Raw genomic sequence first — 18,454 nt, 5'->3', positions numbered from 1 at the left:
CAAATTGCAGTTTCAAAAAGAACACTGATCAGCATGTTGTTGAAAAATCTGATAAGGATGACTATGGTACAAGACTGGTTAGCCTTGAGATTAACAATGAAAATACTAACAATAGACAAGCAATATGGCTTACACTAGAAATGAACAGCAAATTAATTAAAATGGAATTGGACACTGGCTTGGCTGTTCTGGTTATTACACAAAATGATTTTGAACTGCACTTCAAAGATACTGAACTGAAGCCTGCAGATATCCAACTAAGAACTTATACAGGAGAAAAGATAACTCCTGTGGGAATGACATTTATAACTGTGAAATACAACAACCAACAAGCCTCATTTGGCTTGTATGTAGTAAAAAATCAGGTGGGCCACACTGTGGGACCATGGTTGGCTGAGACGACTACAATTGATTGGAGATCCATCCACCATTTGCATGTCCCATCCCCTGCAATAGAGTCAACTGAAAGCGAAATAAGAAAGGTACTGGATGATGTGTTCAAGGTTGGTGTTGAAAAATTCAAAACACATCAAGGGTAAAAGAGTGTTAAATGAAAATACCACACCCAATTTTACAAAGCCCATCCAGTTCCTTATATCCTCTATGATAAAGTAGCCAGTGAGCTAGATCGCATGAGGCTAAAGGAATTCTCTGCAAAGTTGAATGGAACCCATGGGCAACGTCAGTGGTCCCCGTAAGAAGAATGGGTCTGTCAGGATCTGTGGTGATTTTAAGGTACTATCAACCAAGTACTGAAGTAGATTAATACTCTCTGCCCAGGACAGAGAATTTACAAACCTTTCTGGAGCAAAGTGGACATAGCTAAGGCCTAACTACAGATGGAAATGGAAGAGTCCAAAGAGCTTTTCACTATAAATGGTCACAAAGGGCTTTACTGCTATACACCCTATACTTGTTATATGTGTCTTCAGACAATGTGGATTCACAGTTATGCGAGGAACCTATTTCTACCAACATCTCCTTATATGTGTCCAAAACTCAAGAGTTATGCGAGGAGCACTGCTTTCCCGCCAATACAAGTCACGTGCGCACACCTCACAGTCTCACTGTTGGGATGAGAAGAACCGCTTTCCCGCCAATACAAGTCAGGTGCACGCACCTCACAATCTCACTCCCAGCAGTCTCACATTGGTTTTGGCAAGGTGTGGATGCACGATCTTGCACTTAAACTTTTGTTGGTTTTACCTATGGTGCAGTGATTTTGTGCTTGAAATATTTAACTATGCCTCCTAAACATCCGATGTCAATTCCAAAGAAGAAGCATACAGATTAGCCAGAAAAAGTGGCTCACCTGAGGACTGGGAGAAATTCAGAGTCCAGCAGAGGAGGACAAAGGGCTTAATTAGGAAGGGGAAAAAAGATTATGAGAGAAAACTGGCAGGGAACATATAAACTGACGGTAAAAGCTTTTATAGATATGTGAAAAGAAAAAGATTGTTTAAGACAAATGTAGGTCCCCTACAGACGGAAACAGGTGAATTGATTATGGGGAGCAAGGACATGGCAGACCAATTGAATAACTACTTTGGTTCTGTCTTCACTAAGGAGGACATAAATAATCTTCCGGAAATAGCAGGGGACAGAGGGTCCAGTGAGATGGAGGAACTGAGGGAAATACATGTTAGTAGGGAAGTGGTGTTAGGTAATTGAAGGGATTAAAGGCAGATAAATCCCCAGGGCCAGATGGTCTGCATCCCAGAGTGCTTAAGGAAGTAGCCCAAGAAATAGTGGATGCATTATTGATAATTTTTCAAAACTCTTTAGATTCTGGACTAGTTCCTGAGGATTGGAGGGCGGCTAATGTAACCCCACTTTTTAAAAAAGGAGGGAGAGAGAAACCGGGGAATTATAGACCGGTTAGCCTAACATCGATGGTGGGGAAAATGCTAGAGTCTGTTACCTAAGATGTGACAACAGTACATTTGGAAAGCAGTGAAATCATCGGACAAAGTCAGCATGGACTTCTGAAAGGAAAATCATGTCTGACGAATCTCATAGAATTTTTTGAGGATGTAACTAGTAGAGTGGATAGGGGAGAACCAGTGGATGTGGTATATTTGGATTTTCAATGGCTTTTGACAAGGTCCCACACAGGATATTAGTGTGCAAACTTAAAGCACACGGTATTGGGGGTAAGGTATTGATGTGGATAGAGAATTGGTTGGCAGACAGGAAGCAAAGAGTGGGAATAAACAGGACCTTTTCCGAATGGCAGGCAGTGACTAGTGGGGTACCGCAAGGCTCAGTGCTGGGACCCCAGTTGTTTACTATATGTATTAATGATTTAGAAGAGGGAATTAAAACTTAGCATCTCTAAGTTTGCAGGTGACATGAAGCTAGGCGGTAGTGTTAGCTGTGAGGAGGATGTTAACAGGATGCAGGGTGGCTTGGATAGGTTAGGTGAGTGGGCAAATTCATGGCAGATGCAATTTAATGTGGATAAATGTGGGGTTATCCACTTTGGTGGCAAAAACAGGAAAACAGGTTATTACCTGAATGGTGGCCGATTAGGAAAAGGGGAGGTGCAACAAGACCTGGGTGTCATTATACACCAGTCATTGAAAGTGGGCATGCAGATACAGCAGGAGGTGAAAAAGGCGAATGGTATGCTGGCATTCATAGCAAGAGGATTCGAGCAGGGAGGTACCACTGCAGTTGTACAAGGCCTTGGTGAGACCACACCTGGATTACTGTTTGCAGTTTTGGTCCCCTAATCTGAGGAAAGACATCCTTAACATAGAGGGAGTACAAAGAAAGTTCACCAGATTGATTCCTGGGACGGCAGGACTTTCATATGACGAAAGACTCGATCGACTAGGCTTATACTCGTTGGAATTTAGAAGATTGAGGGGGGATCTTATTGAAACGTATAAAATCCTAAAGGGATTGGACAGACTAGATGTAGGAAGATTGTTCCCGATGTTGGGGAAGTCCAGAACGAGGGGTCACAGTTTGAGGATAAAGGGGAAGCCTTTTAGGACCGAGATTAGGAAAAACTTCTTCACGCAGACAGTGGTGAATCTGTGGAATTCTCTGCCACAGGAAACAGTTGAGGCCAGTTCATTGGCTATATTTAAGAGGGAGTTAGATATGGCCCTTGTGGCTAAAGGGATCAGGGGGTATGGAGGGAAGGCTGGTGCACGGTTCTGAGTTGGATGATCAGCTATGATCACACTGAATGGTGGTGCAGGCTCGAAGGGCCGAATGGCCTACTCCTGCACCTATTTTCTATGTTTCTATGTCTCTATGTCATGTGCTGGGCCATCAGCTGAGCAGCAGAGAACCGCTTTAACACTTGAAAAAAAGTTGGAAATTATAAACAGCGCAGCATCAGCTGAAGGTAACACAGCTCTGGGACACTACTGCCAGGAAAAGAATCCTGCCTTTAAAGTTCTTTTGTTGCCTGACAATGCGCCAGCCCATCGTAAACATTTGGACAGCATTCATCCTAACATAACAGTGCGTTTCCTGCCACCTAACACAACATCGCTGATTCAACCACTCGACAAAGGTGTAATCCACATTCAAGGCGTACATATTTTTTTAAGCAGCAAACATCTCTCAGATGTTGCAAGCAACAGGCGATTTTGAAAATCCCAGGAGTTTACCAATGGTGAGGGAATGGTGGAAGTCGGAACACTTGGCACAAATGGCGATGGACATGGACTCAAGTTTAGAACGGAGTCAGCAGTTTAGTTGTTCCCTACAGTCAACCCTTCTTCCGTACAAGCAAATTTATGCTGAAAAACAAAATGCTGCCAAGCAAACAACCCTCACCACTTTCTTCAAATTGGTGTCATCTTCTGCTGCCGGTAGTTCTAAGAGTTCTGTGAGTCTTCCTTCACCCCTTGCTGTGCTTGAAATGATCCTGACGACCACAACCATCTACCTTATCCATGTAAAGCTGCCTGACACCACAACAACCACTCATCTCCCAGAGCGAACACATCTGCCACTGTTGGTGAGTACTGTACACCCTAGGATGTTAACTTTCTGTGATTTATTACATTGAATATTACCTTAAATTGATGAAATATAATAGAAATGTTGTCTTGTAGTACTGCTTTTATATCATACTGGTATGAAAATGTGAATAATTTACAGATAAAACATATTAGGAAGCCCTCTGGAACGCATCCCTATTTTTTCCACAAATAATTATTCACATTATGCGCGACTTCGAGGAACGTATCCCCCGCATATAACGAGGATAGGGTGTAATCGGTTTACTTTTGGAGTAGCATTTGCACATGCACTCTGGTAGAAAACAATGGACTAGGTGCTGCAAGGCTGCCCAAGCACTCAGTGTTACATAGATGACATTGTTACTGGTGAGGATGACAAGAAACATCTCCAAAATCACAAGACAGCGTTCAAAAGATTAAAAGATTAAGGGGCTCAAGAACATGAAGCTAAGTGTGTGAATTATTTAAATCAAGCATCACTTACTTACTATGGTCACATCATTGGAGCACAAGCATCACATAACCGTGCAGAGAAAATTCAAGCAATGGTGAATGCCCCAAGGCCAAAGGACAGTTGTGGTCTTTCTTGAGATTTGCCAACAAGTATAAGAGGATCCTGCCAAACCTGGCCACTGTGCTTCACTCCTTGAACTCATTACTACAGTTTGGGAAGTAATGGCGATGGACAAAGCAGTGTGAGGTGGCTTTCAAAATGGTAAAGGAAGTGGTGACATCAAACACTGTACTCACACAAAACGATCCACATCGTCCAGTGAAGTTTGTCTGTGGCGCCTGATGGTATAGGTGCAGGCATGGCGCATGTAATGAGTGATGGAAGTGAACGCCCCAGAGCCTTTGCGTCACATTCCCTTACCACTGCAGAGAAAAATTTTGCAAAGATTGACAGAGAGGCCTTGAGACTGGTTTAAGATGTAAAACATTTCAACCAGTACTTGTATGGAGAGAATTTACTCTCATTACCGATCAACCACTATGTCCATTTTCAACCCACAGGACGTTCCACTAACAGTGGCAACACAAATGAAGAGGTGGGATGTTTCTTGGAGGACACAGTTACAAGACTGAATTCATAAGGACAACCAAACATGGAAATGCTGATGGATTGTCCCATTTACCCATAGATAAGGAAATATTTGAAAAATTGATGAAAGACAACACTCTTCCTAAATATTTCCCATAATGCAGAGTAAAAGTCTTCGTATTACAGCAGAGATAATCCAAAGGAAAACCAGAAAGACCCCACACTGTCTCAGGTCTATATGGCCACCGAAAGTGCTGGAGAAATCCCAGTTCCCCCATTTTTACCAGCGCTGGGATGAACTTTCTCTTGAGGGGAGTTGCCTTATGTGGGGTTTGAGAGTTATTGTACCATCCAAGTTGAGAGCTAAAGTGTTGGAGGAGCTACCTGCCGATCATCTAGAAGCGGTTAAAATGAAAGTGTTGGCTTAAAGGTTTGTCTGGTCAGCTGGGATAGATCAGCAGATCAGATAGCTTGCTGTGCACTGTTCGGGATACCAACATGTCCAGAAGATGCCAAGAGCAGCGCCTCTCCATCCCTGGGAATGGAACTGGCAGAGGACTCACGTAGATTTTGCCAGACCATGGGCACAACTTTCTTGATAGTAGTGGATGCAGTTACAAAATGGCCAGAGGTCTTCCCAATAGCCTCCACCACAACCTCACACATGATTGGTATGTCGAAAAGCCTCTTAAGACCATCAGACATAGGAGCAGGATTAGGCCAGCTGGCCCATCAAGTTTGCTCCACCATTCAATCATGGCTGATCCTTTTTTTCTCTCCTCCTCAACCCCAGTCTCCCAGCCTTCTCCCCGTAACCTTTGATATGGCATCAATCTCTGTCTTAAATACACCCAACGACCTGGCCTCCACAGCTCCATGTGGCAACAAATTCCATAAATTCACCACCCTATGGCTAAAGAAATTTCTCTGCATCTCTGTTTTGAAAGTGTGCTCCTCTATCCTGAGGCTGTGCCCTTTTGTCCTAGACTCTCCTACCATGGGAAACATCCTTTCCACATCTACTCTGTCTAGGCCTTTCAACATTCAAAAGGTTTCAAAGAGATCCCCCCCTCATCCTTATGAATTTCAGCAAGTACAGATCCAGAACCATCAAACGTTCCTCGTATGATAACCCTTTCATTCCTGGAATCATCCTTGTGAACCTCCTCTGGACCCTCTCCAATGCCAACACATCTTTTCTAAGATGAGGGGCCCAAAACTGTTCACAATACTCAAGGTGAGGCCTCACCAGTGCCTTATAAAGCCTCAGCATCACATCCTTACTCTTGTATTCCAGACCTCTTGAAATGAATGCTAACATGGCATTTGCCCTCCTCACCACCGGCTCAACCTGCAAGTTAACCTTCAGGGTGTTCTGCACAAGAACTCCCAAATCCATCTGCATCTCAGATTCCTGGATTTTCTCATTTAGAAAATAGTCTGCACATTTACTTCTACTACCAAAGTGCATGACCATGCATTTTCCAGTATTGTATTTCATTTGCCACTTTCTTGCCCATTCTCCCAGTCTAAGTCCTTCTGTTTCCTACATTTCCTCAACACTACTTGCCCCTCCACCAATCTTCATACCATCTGCAAACTTGGCAACAAAGCCATCTATCCCATCATCTAAATCATTTATATAGAGCATAAAAAGTAGTCCCAACACCGACCCCTGCGGAACACCACTAGTCACTTGCAGCCAACCAGAAAAGGATCCTTTTATTCCCACTCGCTGTCTCCTACCAATTAGCAATGCTCTAACCGAGTTAGTAACTTTACTGTATACCATGGGCTCTTAACTTGGTAAGCAGGCTCATGTGTGGTACCTTGTCTAAGGCCTTCCAAGGTCCAAATATACAACATCCATTACATCCCCTTTATCTACCCTACTTGTAATCTCCTCAAAGAATTCCAACAGGCTCGTCAGGCAGGATTTTCCCTGAAAGTAACCATGCTGACTCTGTCCTATCTTGTCCTGTGTCACCAAGTACACCATCACCTCATCCTTAACAATTGACTCTAACATCTTATCAACCGCTGAGGTCAGGCTAACTGGTCTATAATTTCCTTTCTGCTGCCTTCTCCTTTTTTTTTTAAAGAGTGGAGTGACATTTGCAAGTTCTCTTCTCAAGGACTGGTGTTCCAGAATACCAGTAACAATGGACCACAGTTTGTTGTGGAACAATTTCTGTCATTCTTGAAAATGAATGGAATAGGACATATTACATCTACACCGTACCACCCAGGTACAAACGGCTTGGTGGAGAGGTTTATCCAGAGTCTAAAGAATGCACTGCAAGCAATCACTGAATCAGAAGATCGCCAATTTCCTCTTTGCATATCGCAATGCAACAACACTCCACAAGTAACAACTCACCTGCTATGCTGTTCCTGGACCTTCACTTGTGCTCACACTTGAATCTCCTCAAATGCAATCTCAGGAGTATGCAGATCCAACAGCTGACACAGGCTGAGGGTTCCTCAAACAAGGAGGTTCAATGTTTCACTCCTGGTCAAGCAGTCCTGGCGAGGGACTAGAGCTGATCAAAAGTGGGTCCTTGAAAAGATTAAGGGCAGAACTGGACCACTCTCCTATATCTGAAGATGTTACATTGATCATTTGAGGAGAGCCGAGACAATTGTTAGAGAAGAAATGTGTTCAGAGCAGTTAGAACCACTTCTTACAATCCCAGAGTCAACGCCTGCAACCACAGAGGAGAACCCGGAACCTGAGATTGTGTCACAGCCACAAGTCTCTCCTGCTAAGCAGAGCGCCCCCCCCCCCCCCAGTCAGGTAAGATGTTACCCCACAAGAGTAAGAAATCCTCCACAGTGATTAAATCTTTAAGCACGGATGTGTATATAGTAATTGCATTATATAGTATACTGTACATATAGTGCCTATAAAAAAAATTCACTCACCCTTGGAAGTTTTCAAGTTTTATTGTTTTACAATATTGAATCACAGTGGATTTAACTTGACTTTTTTTAAACAATGATCAGCAGAAAAAAAGTTCACATCAAGTGAAAACAGATCTCTCCAAAGTGATCTAAATTAATTGTAAATATAAAACACAATGTAATTGATTGCATAAGCATTCACCCCCTTTAATACGACACGCCAGATCATCACTGTGGTGGCCAAAAGGTAATTAGTTAAACAGAGATCACCTGTGTGCATTCAGAGTGTTTCAATTGATTGTAGTCAAAAGAACACTCCAAGCAACTCCACGAAAAGGTTATTGGAAAGCACAAGTCAGGAGATGGATACAAGAAAATTTCCAAGTCACTGATTATCCCTTGGGGTATAGTTATGTCAATCATCAAGAAATGGAAAGAATATGGCACACCTGTAAATCTGCCTAGAGCAGGCCATCCTCAAAAACTAAGTAACCGTGCAAGAAGGGGACTAGTGAGGACAGCATCAAGAGACCTACGACAACTCTGGATGAGTTACAAGCTTCAGTGGCTGAGATGGGAGAGACAGCGCATACACCAATTGTTGCCTGGATGCTTCACCAGTTGCAGCTCCATGGGAAAGAGAAAGCCACTGTTGAAAAACACTCACATGAAATCTCGGCTAGAGTTTGCCAGAAGGCATGTGGGAGATTCTGAAGTCAGCTGGAAACAGGTCCTGTGGTCTGATAAAACCAAAATTGAACTTTCTGGCCAGCACACTAAATGTTGTTTGGCACAAGCCAAACACTGAACATCATCACAAACACACCATCCCTACTGTGAAGTATGATGGTAGCTGTATCAAGCTGTGGGGATGCTTCACTGCAGCAGACCCTGGAAGGCTTGTGAAGGAAGATGGTAAAATGAATGTAGTAAAACATAGGGAAGTCCTGGAGGAAAACCCGATGCAGTCTACAAGAGAACTGCGACTTGCGAGAAGATTTGTTTTCCAGCAAGACAATGACCACACAAAGAAACCCAAAGCTACACAGGAATGGCTTAAATACAAAGTTAATCTCCTGGAGTGGCCAAGTCAGAGTCCAGACCTCAATCCAATTGAGAATTTGTGGCTGTACTTGAAAAGGGCTGTTCACGCACAATCGCCATATAATCTGACAGAGCTTGAGCAGTTTTGCAAAGAAGAATGGGAAAAAATTGCAGTCTCCAGATGTGCAAAGCTGATAGAGACCTATCCACACAGACTCAAGGCTGTCATTGCTGCCAAGGTGCATCTACTAAATACTGACTTCGAGGGGCTGAGTAATTATGCAACCTATTATTTTGTGTTTAATAATTGTAATAAATTTCAACCAATTTCTAGAAATTTGTTTTCACTTTGACACAAAAGAATCTTTTCTGTTGATCAGTATCAAAAAAGCCAAATTAAATCCACTATGATTCAATAGTGTAAAACAATAAAGCATGTTCATTTCCAAGGGATGGGTGAATACTTTTTATAGGCACTGTATATATATGCCAGTGTGGCCAACCAACCACACATTGTAATATTTGAGAGAGATGAAAGCAATAGTAAATAGACATGGCAACCTGAATAACAATAACATCAGGAAGAAAGAATGAGAAGCTGAAGAAATACTGGATAGAATGAATGTGGAAATTTAAAGTCAGAGTAATCCCAGTAGTGATAGGAGCACTTGGAGCTGTGACACCTCAGCTGGAAGAGAGGCTCCAACAAATCCAGGGAACAATATCTGAGATCTCGATTCAGAAGAGCTCACTACCAGGAATAGCAAAGATACTGCGCTGAACCCTCAAAGTTCCCAGGCCTCTGGTAGAGGACACAAGATTGAGGGGAAAATACACATACGTACCATTCATAAGGGGTGAGATGAAAAAAAAAGTGAGTTTGCAAGTTGAATTGCATTCTATATTGAGTTGGAGTTTTTAGCAATGCAGCAAGGAGTGTTATGTATTTAATATTTCAGTAACATTGTAAACATAATTAATCATTCTTTATGAAATAACTTATTACAGGTTATATGTAAAAGTATGTAAATGTGGCATATGTTATTAACTCACCATGTCATATATATATACACACCTCACATAATGTAAAAACAAAGTTGATATGCACCTCCCTGTTCCCATGGTTATTTTTCAATTAGTTTTATGTTTTAGAGTTACAAAACTTAACAGAAACTTTACTAAACAAACATTTGATAAACTCTATCCCATCCAGCCCTTTTACAGTATGGGAGTCCTAGTCAATATGTGGAAAATTAAAATCACCTACTATCACGGCCTTATATTTCTTGCAGCAGTCTGCAATCTCCCTACAAATCTGCTACTCTGAATCCCGCGGACTGTTGGGTGGTCTGTAATATAATTCCATTAACATGGTCATTCCCTTCTTATTCCTCAGTTCCACCCATAGAGCTTCAGTAAACAAACTCTCCAGCCTGTCCAGTCTGACCACTGCTATGACATTTTTCCTGACAAGTATTGCCACCCCTCCCCTTTTAATCCCCCCTCTCTATTATGTCTAAAAAAAAAACAGAACCCTGGAACAATGAGCTGCCAGTCCTACCCCTCCTGCAACCAAGTCTCACTAATGGCTACAATGTCATAATTCCACATGCTGAGCTCATCCGCCTTTCCTACAATATTCCTTGCATTGAAATATACACAACTCATAACATTAGGCCCACCATACTCAATCTCAATCTTTTGATTCTTGACTTGTATGTAAGCTAAACAACATCTTTTCCCACATCCACTCCATCATCTGCTCTGGAGCTCTGGTTCCCATCCTCCTGCAACTCTAGTTTAAACCACCTCCACCAGCCACCCCCACCACTCCCATACAGCACAAGTGAACCTTCCTGCAAAGATATTGTTCAGGTACAAATTGATCCTTCTGTATAGAACCCATCTTCCTTGGAAGGGAGCCCAATGATCCAAAAACCTGAAGCCCTGCCTCCGACACTATCTATTTAACCTTGATCTTCCTTCTTCTGGCCTTAATAGCACATGAATATGTAGCAATCCTGAGATCGCAACCTTAGAGCAGGGGTCCCCAACCCTTTTTGCATCATGGACCGGTTTAATATTGACAATATTCTTTCGGACCGGCCGACGGGGGGCGGGGGGTGTTAATCACGACCGGAATATAGGTGATAGATCACTTATAAGTGGCAAATACACTCAATTTCGTTTCTAAGGGGGTTTATCTAACGAATTTAATATTTTAATATTAAACACACAGCGCACATTTTCCTCACGTGAATATAGTGATGTCAATTATAACAGTGGCCCCAAACCTCCAGGCCGTGGGCCAATACATTGCCGTGAAGAATGCAGGGGTAGCAGGGGTACAGCGGTAGTCCGAACGCACCCAGCATGTCTTTAAGAAAAAAGCCGAAATAAACAAGCTAATTAATTAGTTGCCGCCCGGCATGTAAATGCCAGCCCAGATCAGAAGCGATGCAATCAGCAATCGCCTCTGATCCGGGCCAACAATTATGCGCCGGGCGGCATCTAATTAATTAGCTTGTTTATTTCGGCTTTTTTTTCTTCAAGATGTGCTGGGTGCGTTCCGACCACCGCTGTACCCCTGCATGCTTCGCAGCCCAGAGGTTGAGAACAACTGAATTATAAGTCACTTATAAGTCACTAGCATCATAACATTTTAAGTAATGTTTGGATATTAAACACACGGCGCATATTTTCCTCGTATGAACATATAAAATCATTGCAACACACGAATATCGCTGAATCAGTGGGAGCCCTGGGCTTGTTTTCCTGCAACAAGACGGTCCCATCGAGGGGTGATGAGAGACAGCGATACTCGAAGGGGGTTCCTTATGTCCAGTCTATTCCGCAATTTAGTTTTCATTGCATTCATTGCAGAAAACTCCACTTCACAGAAATATGTTGGAAATGGAAGCAATGTTTTCAGTGCTTTCATGGCTATCTCAGGATATTCAGCCTTGACTTTGACCTAGAATGCCGGCAGAGATGTTATGTCAAACATACGTTTCAGCCCGCCGTCATTTGCAAGCTCAAGGAGTTGATCTTTTTCCCACGCTGACATGGAAGATTCACCAGAAACATTCACAAATGGGTCACGGACCCATTCCTTTGCACGTATTGGGTCACTGATGACCTCGCGTGCGTTCAAGTTCAACAGTGGGCATGACAGGGAATGAGGAAAGGTGCAGCTGACTCATATCGTTTCATATCGCCAAATCATATCGTTTCCTCGCGGCTCGCATGCTTTGCAGCCCGGTGGTTGGGGACCGCTGTCTTAGAGGTTCTGCCCTTTAACTTAGCATCTAATTCACTGAACTCATTTTTCAGGATCTTGACCCCCCCTTACTACCAATGTCACTGGCATTGACATGGACCACAACCTCTGGCTAATCTCTTAAGAATGCTGTGGATTAAATCTGAGATGTCCCTGACCCCGGCAGCTGAGAAGCAACGTACCATCCGACAATACAAGTCTCGTCTACAGAACCTCCTGCCTGTTCCCCTAACCAATCAATCTCCTATCATTACAGCATGTCCCCCCTCCACCTTTCCCACAGAGCCAGACAGTGCCAGAGACCTGACCACTGTGGCTTTCCTTTACTGGGTCAATCCAGCCCCATCTACGTCTACCAACAGTATCCAAAGAAGCATGCCTGTGGTTGAAGGGAATGGACACACTGCTCCGCACTGGCTGTCTATTTCCTTTCCCACTCCTGATGATCACCTGGTTACCTGTGTTCTGCACCTTGGTTGTAACTACCTCCATGTCGATGAACCCCTCAGCTTCCCGAATGATCCTGAGTTCGACCAGTTCCAACTTCAATTCCTTAAATCAATCTGAAAGAAACTGCAGCTGGATGCACTTCTTGTAGGTGTAGTCATCAGGGACTCCTTGCCTTCCCACATTCCGCAAGATAAGAATTTCACTATCCTGCCTAGCATCCCCATTGTTCTAACTGTGTAAGAAGAAATGGAGGAGGAAAGGAAAATTAAATGAAAAGAATCTATCTACGGCCTTCGCCTCTCCTCGCTAAAGCCTCTATGAGCCAAAGTCTGAATTCCCCACTCTAACTCTGGCCCGCTCCCATGTATATGGTGAATAACAATTTAACTTGAACATTACAAAGGAGTAGGTACTTGAGATCCTGAAACACAAACGCAAATAAATTCCTGGTGCTGATGAAGGTACATACTGGAATGTTATGAAAAATAGGAGAGGAGATTGTTAGGTCCTTGGAAAATAACTATATTTTCATTAGCCACAGGTGAGGTACCAGAAAACTGGAGGATGGCTAATGTTATCGCTTTATTGGATAGCAGCGATATGTCTGGGAGCTACAGTCCAGTGAGCCTTAAATCAGTGGTAGGAATGTTAATGGAAAAGAGTCTGAGGTACAGGATTCATTTACAATTGGAAACCCAAGACATGATTAGGAATAACTTACAAAATGCAAAATGAAATCAAAGGGTCAAGGCAGTACTTACAGAGGAAATGGACAGTTCACGTTTCGGTTCAGGAGCCTTCACTAGTTCTTAATAGTTTACAGAAAACAGTGGCTGCTGCTTACTTTGAACATGATTGAGCATTGTTGTAAATTTTTGTTAACTATTGCATCACCCAAGTATTGAGCAATGACTATCTCTGACAACAAAATCAAGTCATTTATGCTTGACATTCTAAAACTAATACATAAATATCTATATTTGAGGAGGGTGGAGTCACTACTGACCTCAAATTCATCTGAATGAGCCACAAGAGTAGGTCAACACCTGTATCTGTGCCAAGCAAATCACCATCTGATGCCACCTTTCAACCAACTGCAAGGCATATGTCAACGATAGAATACTTTCCATTTGTCTGAGTGCCAATCCAACAATAGTCCAGCAACTCAACTTCATCCAGAATAAAAATCAACACTGCAACTTCATACACCATGCTAAATACTCAAACTCCAGTACCATCATACCTCAGCTGAAGAGTGTAACAAAACGCTTTCCAGCTCCTTATCTCGGCTATCTGATCAAGCTTCCAAATCAAAAAAGCAAAGGACACAGGTATATCGTAACACTACCACTTACATGATCCCCTTCAAGACAAGTAGAATTATAACATGAACGTCTATCCTTCTTTGTAGGTGGGTCTAAATCCTTTAGAACCCTAACTAATAGCACTGTGGGAATACTACAGCTCACCACTGCTCATGGGCAGTGAAGAATGGAGAATAAATAAAATTTTAAGGGGTTACTGGAGCAAAGACATGGGAACTTAGAATAAATCTTTGAAGTTGGAAAGACAGATTGTGAGCAACACTTGTTTGAAAAAGCACATAACATCCTTAGCTTTATAATAGAGGCATTAATCTGCAAAAGTAAGGAAGCTGTTTTTGAAGTTTATAAATTACTGGTTTGGCTCTGGAGCATGACTTTGTTTAGAATCAGACTAGAATCACACAAGGAATGAGTGATTTAAATTATGTGTAGACAGTAGAAAAGTTGATGCTGTCCTCTCTCAATTGCCAAATAAAGTACACACCTGAACATTAAACCTTGGGATCACAGCTTTGACCCAGTATTCTATCAGGGGGTTCACATGAGAACCCATGAATAAGGAACCCAGGGACCATATCAGCCCAGGTCTAATCTTCTGCATCCAGAATTCAGAACCTTGTCCATGTACAACTATGGAGCCACAGCACCCACAACATTGTTGCCATATAACACTGGGGTATGGTATTGGTGGACACTTGACACCTTAAAACCAGTACAGTTCTATGCATATACATCTGTCACTGTATAATAATGAGATAGAGTACTGGTGGGTACATGCTTGGCATGGTAGAATAATGTTTTACATTAGTGATAGACTAAGGCACAGTGGAGCAATGAGAACTCTGTCTACAAGCATGATTACAAGAAATAGAAAATCAAACTGTTTATATAATTAAATGTCCTCATCGTTGTCAGATGTGAGTTTGATTCTAAAACTGATCTGTTCTGCGGAACATTTGTATCACGACATGAATTGAATACCTCTTCCCTGCCCACATGATGTCCTCCTTTGTACTATGGATGCACACATTTCTAAAATAGGGCAGAGAGCACTTCACCATACCTTTCACAGGCTTTTAATCAATGAAAGGCATTCAGTATAAAACAATTCAGAAAGAGCAGATACTGGAAACCTGGAATAAAGACTGAAGTTCTGAGAGAAATGAAGAATCACTGGCCTGAAACGTTCCTTTTATTTTTGCATTGCCTTAAGTGCTGAGTATTTCCAGCATTTTCTCTTTTTAATTTCATTGATAAAACAGCTTTTCATACTTACCCCCTGTACACCTCTTCCAATGCTCCTGTCCCACATTGAGAAGATCCTTGACTCCATCATCCATGGCCTTAGTGAATTTACTAAATACTTCAACCTTTTGTTCCCTGCAAGATAAAAGGCACATCAAATGACATGATCCTTTACAAGGATCAATTAAAGTTCTGTGAATGCAAGGCCAAGCGTACAAAATAAAGCATAAACCCAAAACCAAAATAATAATAAAGCGAAGAATTAGGCATGATTATACTTGATACATAAAATGATTCTGCCATTTCTTAAAATTACTAATTTTTCAGCTTTGCAGTGCTGAGCTTGCAGTTTGTAAAATTAATGCATACGCATCCAATAGGCCAATGTCCTCGGCTGGTGGCTCCACTGTTGAAAAGATCATGACACCAACAACATCATCCTTCTCGGTTTTTCGCTTGCCTAATTTCCATTCCTTCAGTAAATAAGGGAGAAAAGAAGCATTAAATGTAAAGAAATCTAAAACCCTTCCAATCTATCCCCTTTTCTGCACTGAACAGGAGCTCATTCACAACAAAGGACAATTTGGCATCTGCTTGGTTGCAAAGCTATAATCCAAACAAGTGGCGCAACAATTGTAACTTGTTGTGAAGGAGCTGAAATTAGGCTTCATTAAGAGCTGCCAGCTAGAATGAATGCAGCAGCTTTTCAGATGTATCTTCAATTCCTGAAAAAGCTTATAGTATAAATATGGCATAATGCCAGTTGATCTAGGCCTACTATGTTTCTTTCAAAATTACAGTTTAAATCAGCTCAAAAGGAGCACTGTCATGGTGGAAGTGCACTCCATGGAATACATTATTTGTCATAAGAAGAGGTCCACTTTCAGATCCTCTCAAATCCAGCAAGTATGCCAAAATGAACTGATGGTTTGAGTTTTTTAAAAATATATATTTATTTCATCAAACTCTCGCAACTAAATTAACACCAGGGAAAAACAAAACTATTCAAAATAATTAAAGCAACAGTTATAATATAATTAATACTTATAACACTCTAGAGGGGACAACTTTCTTAACAGAATAACTCTAATTCTGGTCTTGTTAAATATATCATAAACAGTGTCAGTCCAGATTTTAAAAAGGGAAGATCTGGCTTGACCAACTAGAATGAATTCTTTGAGGAAAGTCTACATGAAAAGACAAGAGTTACATACTAGATTCAATAAAAATATTACCCAGAATTGCAGAGCATTTATCAATACAATAAGTAATCATCAAGATATTTATAACCTCTGAGAAAATTGGTCAAGTTTGGTTAAGTACCATCCTATCTAACTAAATCCAACTTCTGTTATAAAGTCATTTATGCAGAAAGTTGGTCAAACAACACAGGAGCATAACATTTAATTAAACATTGTGATGATCATAGGACAAACAGGAGCAGATGAGTCACACATCACAGCACTGTTGAGGCAAATTCATGTCATTTTTGGATTTTAAATAATTACATGGAATGTGTAAGAGTACAGGACAGGAACAAAGCCATTGCTTCAAGATGTTGTGCCTAACTAATTAAGCTAGTAATTAAACACATACTAATCCCTTCTGCCTACACAAGTCCATCTCTCTCTATTCTCTGCATATTCATAAGCATATCTAAGAGCCTCTTCAATGACTATCATATTTGTCTCCATTACCACCAATTGCAGTGCATTCCAAGCACCCACCACTCTGAATGTTAATAAAAAACATTTATCCTGTACACCTCCTTTAAGCTTACTTCCTCTCACCTCCAATGCATGGCCTCTAGTATTACACGTTTCAATCCTGGGAAAACTACTGACTGTTTACTCCGTCAATCTTATAAACTTCTGTCAGTTCTGCTCCGAGCTTCCGCTACTCCAAAGAGAACAACACAAGTTTGTTCAACCTCTCCACATAATACCGTACACACCCTCTCATCCAGCAACATCCCAGTAAACCTCTTCTGCATCCCCTCCAACCTTCGTATAATGGGATAACCAGAACTGAATACCCCAGATATGACCTAACCAGAGTTTTATAAGGCTGCAACATAACTTCCTGACTCTTGAACTCAATGATTCAACTAATAAAGGCAAGTAGGCAACATGCTTCAACTACCGTTATCAACTTGAGAAGGTACGGAGTTGACCTTTGTGCACCAATACTGTTAAGTATCCTGCTGTTAACTGTGTATTATCCCATTCCATCAGATTTCCCAAAGTGCAACACTTCACACTTGGCTAAGTTAAAAACTCTGATCAATATCATGCTGTATCCAACATTTCTTCTTGACCAAATTCACCACCTCTCTTGCAGTCCAAAGATACCTGTCCTACCTCCTTACTGGAGCATACCTGTCTTGTACTCCTTGCAGTTGGGATTTTAAACACCCTCATCGTGTCAGATGTCCATTTAAACAACTATTGCCAATTAATTTCTCCCTAGTTCCTGCCCGATACTCGTATTATTCACATAAATCCTACTATCTGGTTCTTTTGGTGCATTTTTCCTTCAATTAACAAATAATGTAAAATCAGGTCAGGCAGTATCTATGAAGAGGAATAAACAATCAATGTTTCAGGCGAAGAGTCTTCCTCAGCACTGGAAAGGAAGGGAAGCCACAGTAAGATGCTACTCTCACCTGCATTTCCTCCACTTGCCATATTTCTGCCCTCAGCTCATTGTCCCTCTTGTTATTATCCAGCAAATCATTTTCTGTAACTTTCAGCATCTACAATGGGATTCTACCACTAAGCACATTAATCTCTCCATCTTCTCCACGCTCTGCTTTCCACAGGGATTACTCTATAGTTGATTCTCTTCCCTTCCTCCCACCTTATTTTCCCTTTTTCTTATCCAGTCCTGATAAAGGGCATCGTCCTGAAATGTTGACTGTTTGGTCCTCTCCACAGATGCTATCTAACCCACTGAGACCCTTTAGCATTTTTGTGTCCTTTGCTCTGGTGTTCCAGCATCTGTAGTATCATTCATGTTAATGAAATAATGTGAAAGACCACCTCATGCCATTTAATTTGCTTGCAAATTAACTTGCAATTAATGTCATCAAGCTAAGCAGACCTTCTGCTATTGGAAATGATAATTCATTATCATTATCAGGGAAGCAAGAAAGGAGCTTAAGAAGAGGCTGAGAAGA

General features: G+C 41.7%; 1 protein-coding gene across 1 annotated transcript in view; it reads right to left on the bottom strand.

Moving 5' to 3' along the window:
- snx9b (sorting nexin 9b) overlaps positions 1 to 18,454 on the bottom strand; it is a 117,596-nt gene that overhangs the window by 27,019 nt on the left and 72,123 nt on the right. Inside the window, exons 11-12 of the mRNA XM_072265365.1 lie at positions 15,646 to 15,749; positions 15,308 to 15,411 (exon numbers count right to left, since the gene is read on the bottom strand). Of these exons, the coding sequence (XP_072121466.1) occupies positions 15,308 to 15,411; positions 15,646 to 15,749 (208 nt within the window). The remainder of the gene's footprint in view (positions 1 to 15,307; positions 15,412 to 15,645; positions 15,750 to 18,454) is intronic.

Source organism: Mobula birostris, chromosome 8 (assembly GCF_030028105.1).
Source record: "Mobula birostris isolate sMobBir1 chromosome 8, sMobBir1.hap1, whole genome shotgun sequence".
In the NCBI taxonomy this organism is placed as follows: domain Eukaryota; kingdom Metazoa; phylum Chordata; class Chondrichthyes; order Myliobatiformes; family Myliobatidae; genus Mobula; species Mobula birostris.
This window is presented reverse-complemented; position numbering and strand designations above follow the sequence as displayed.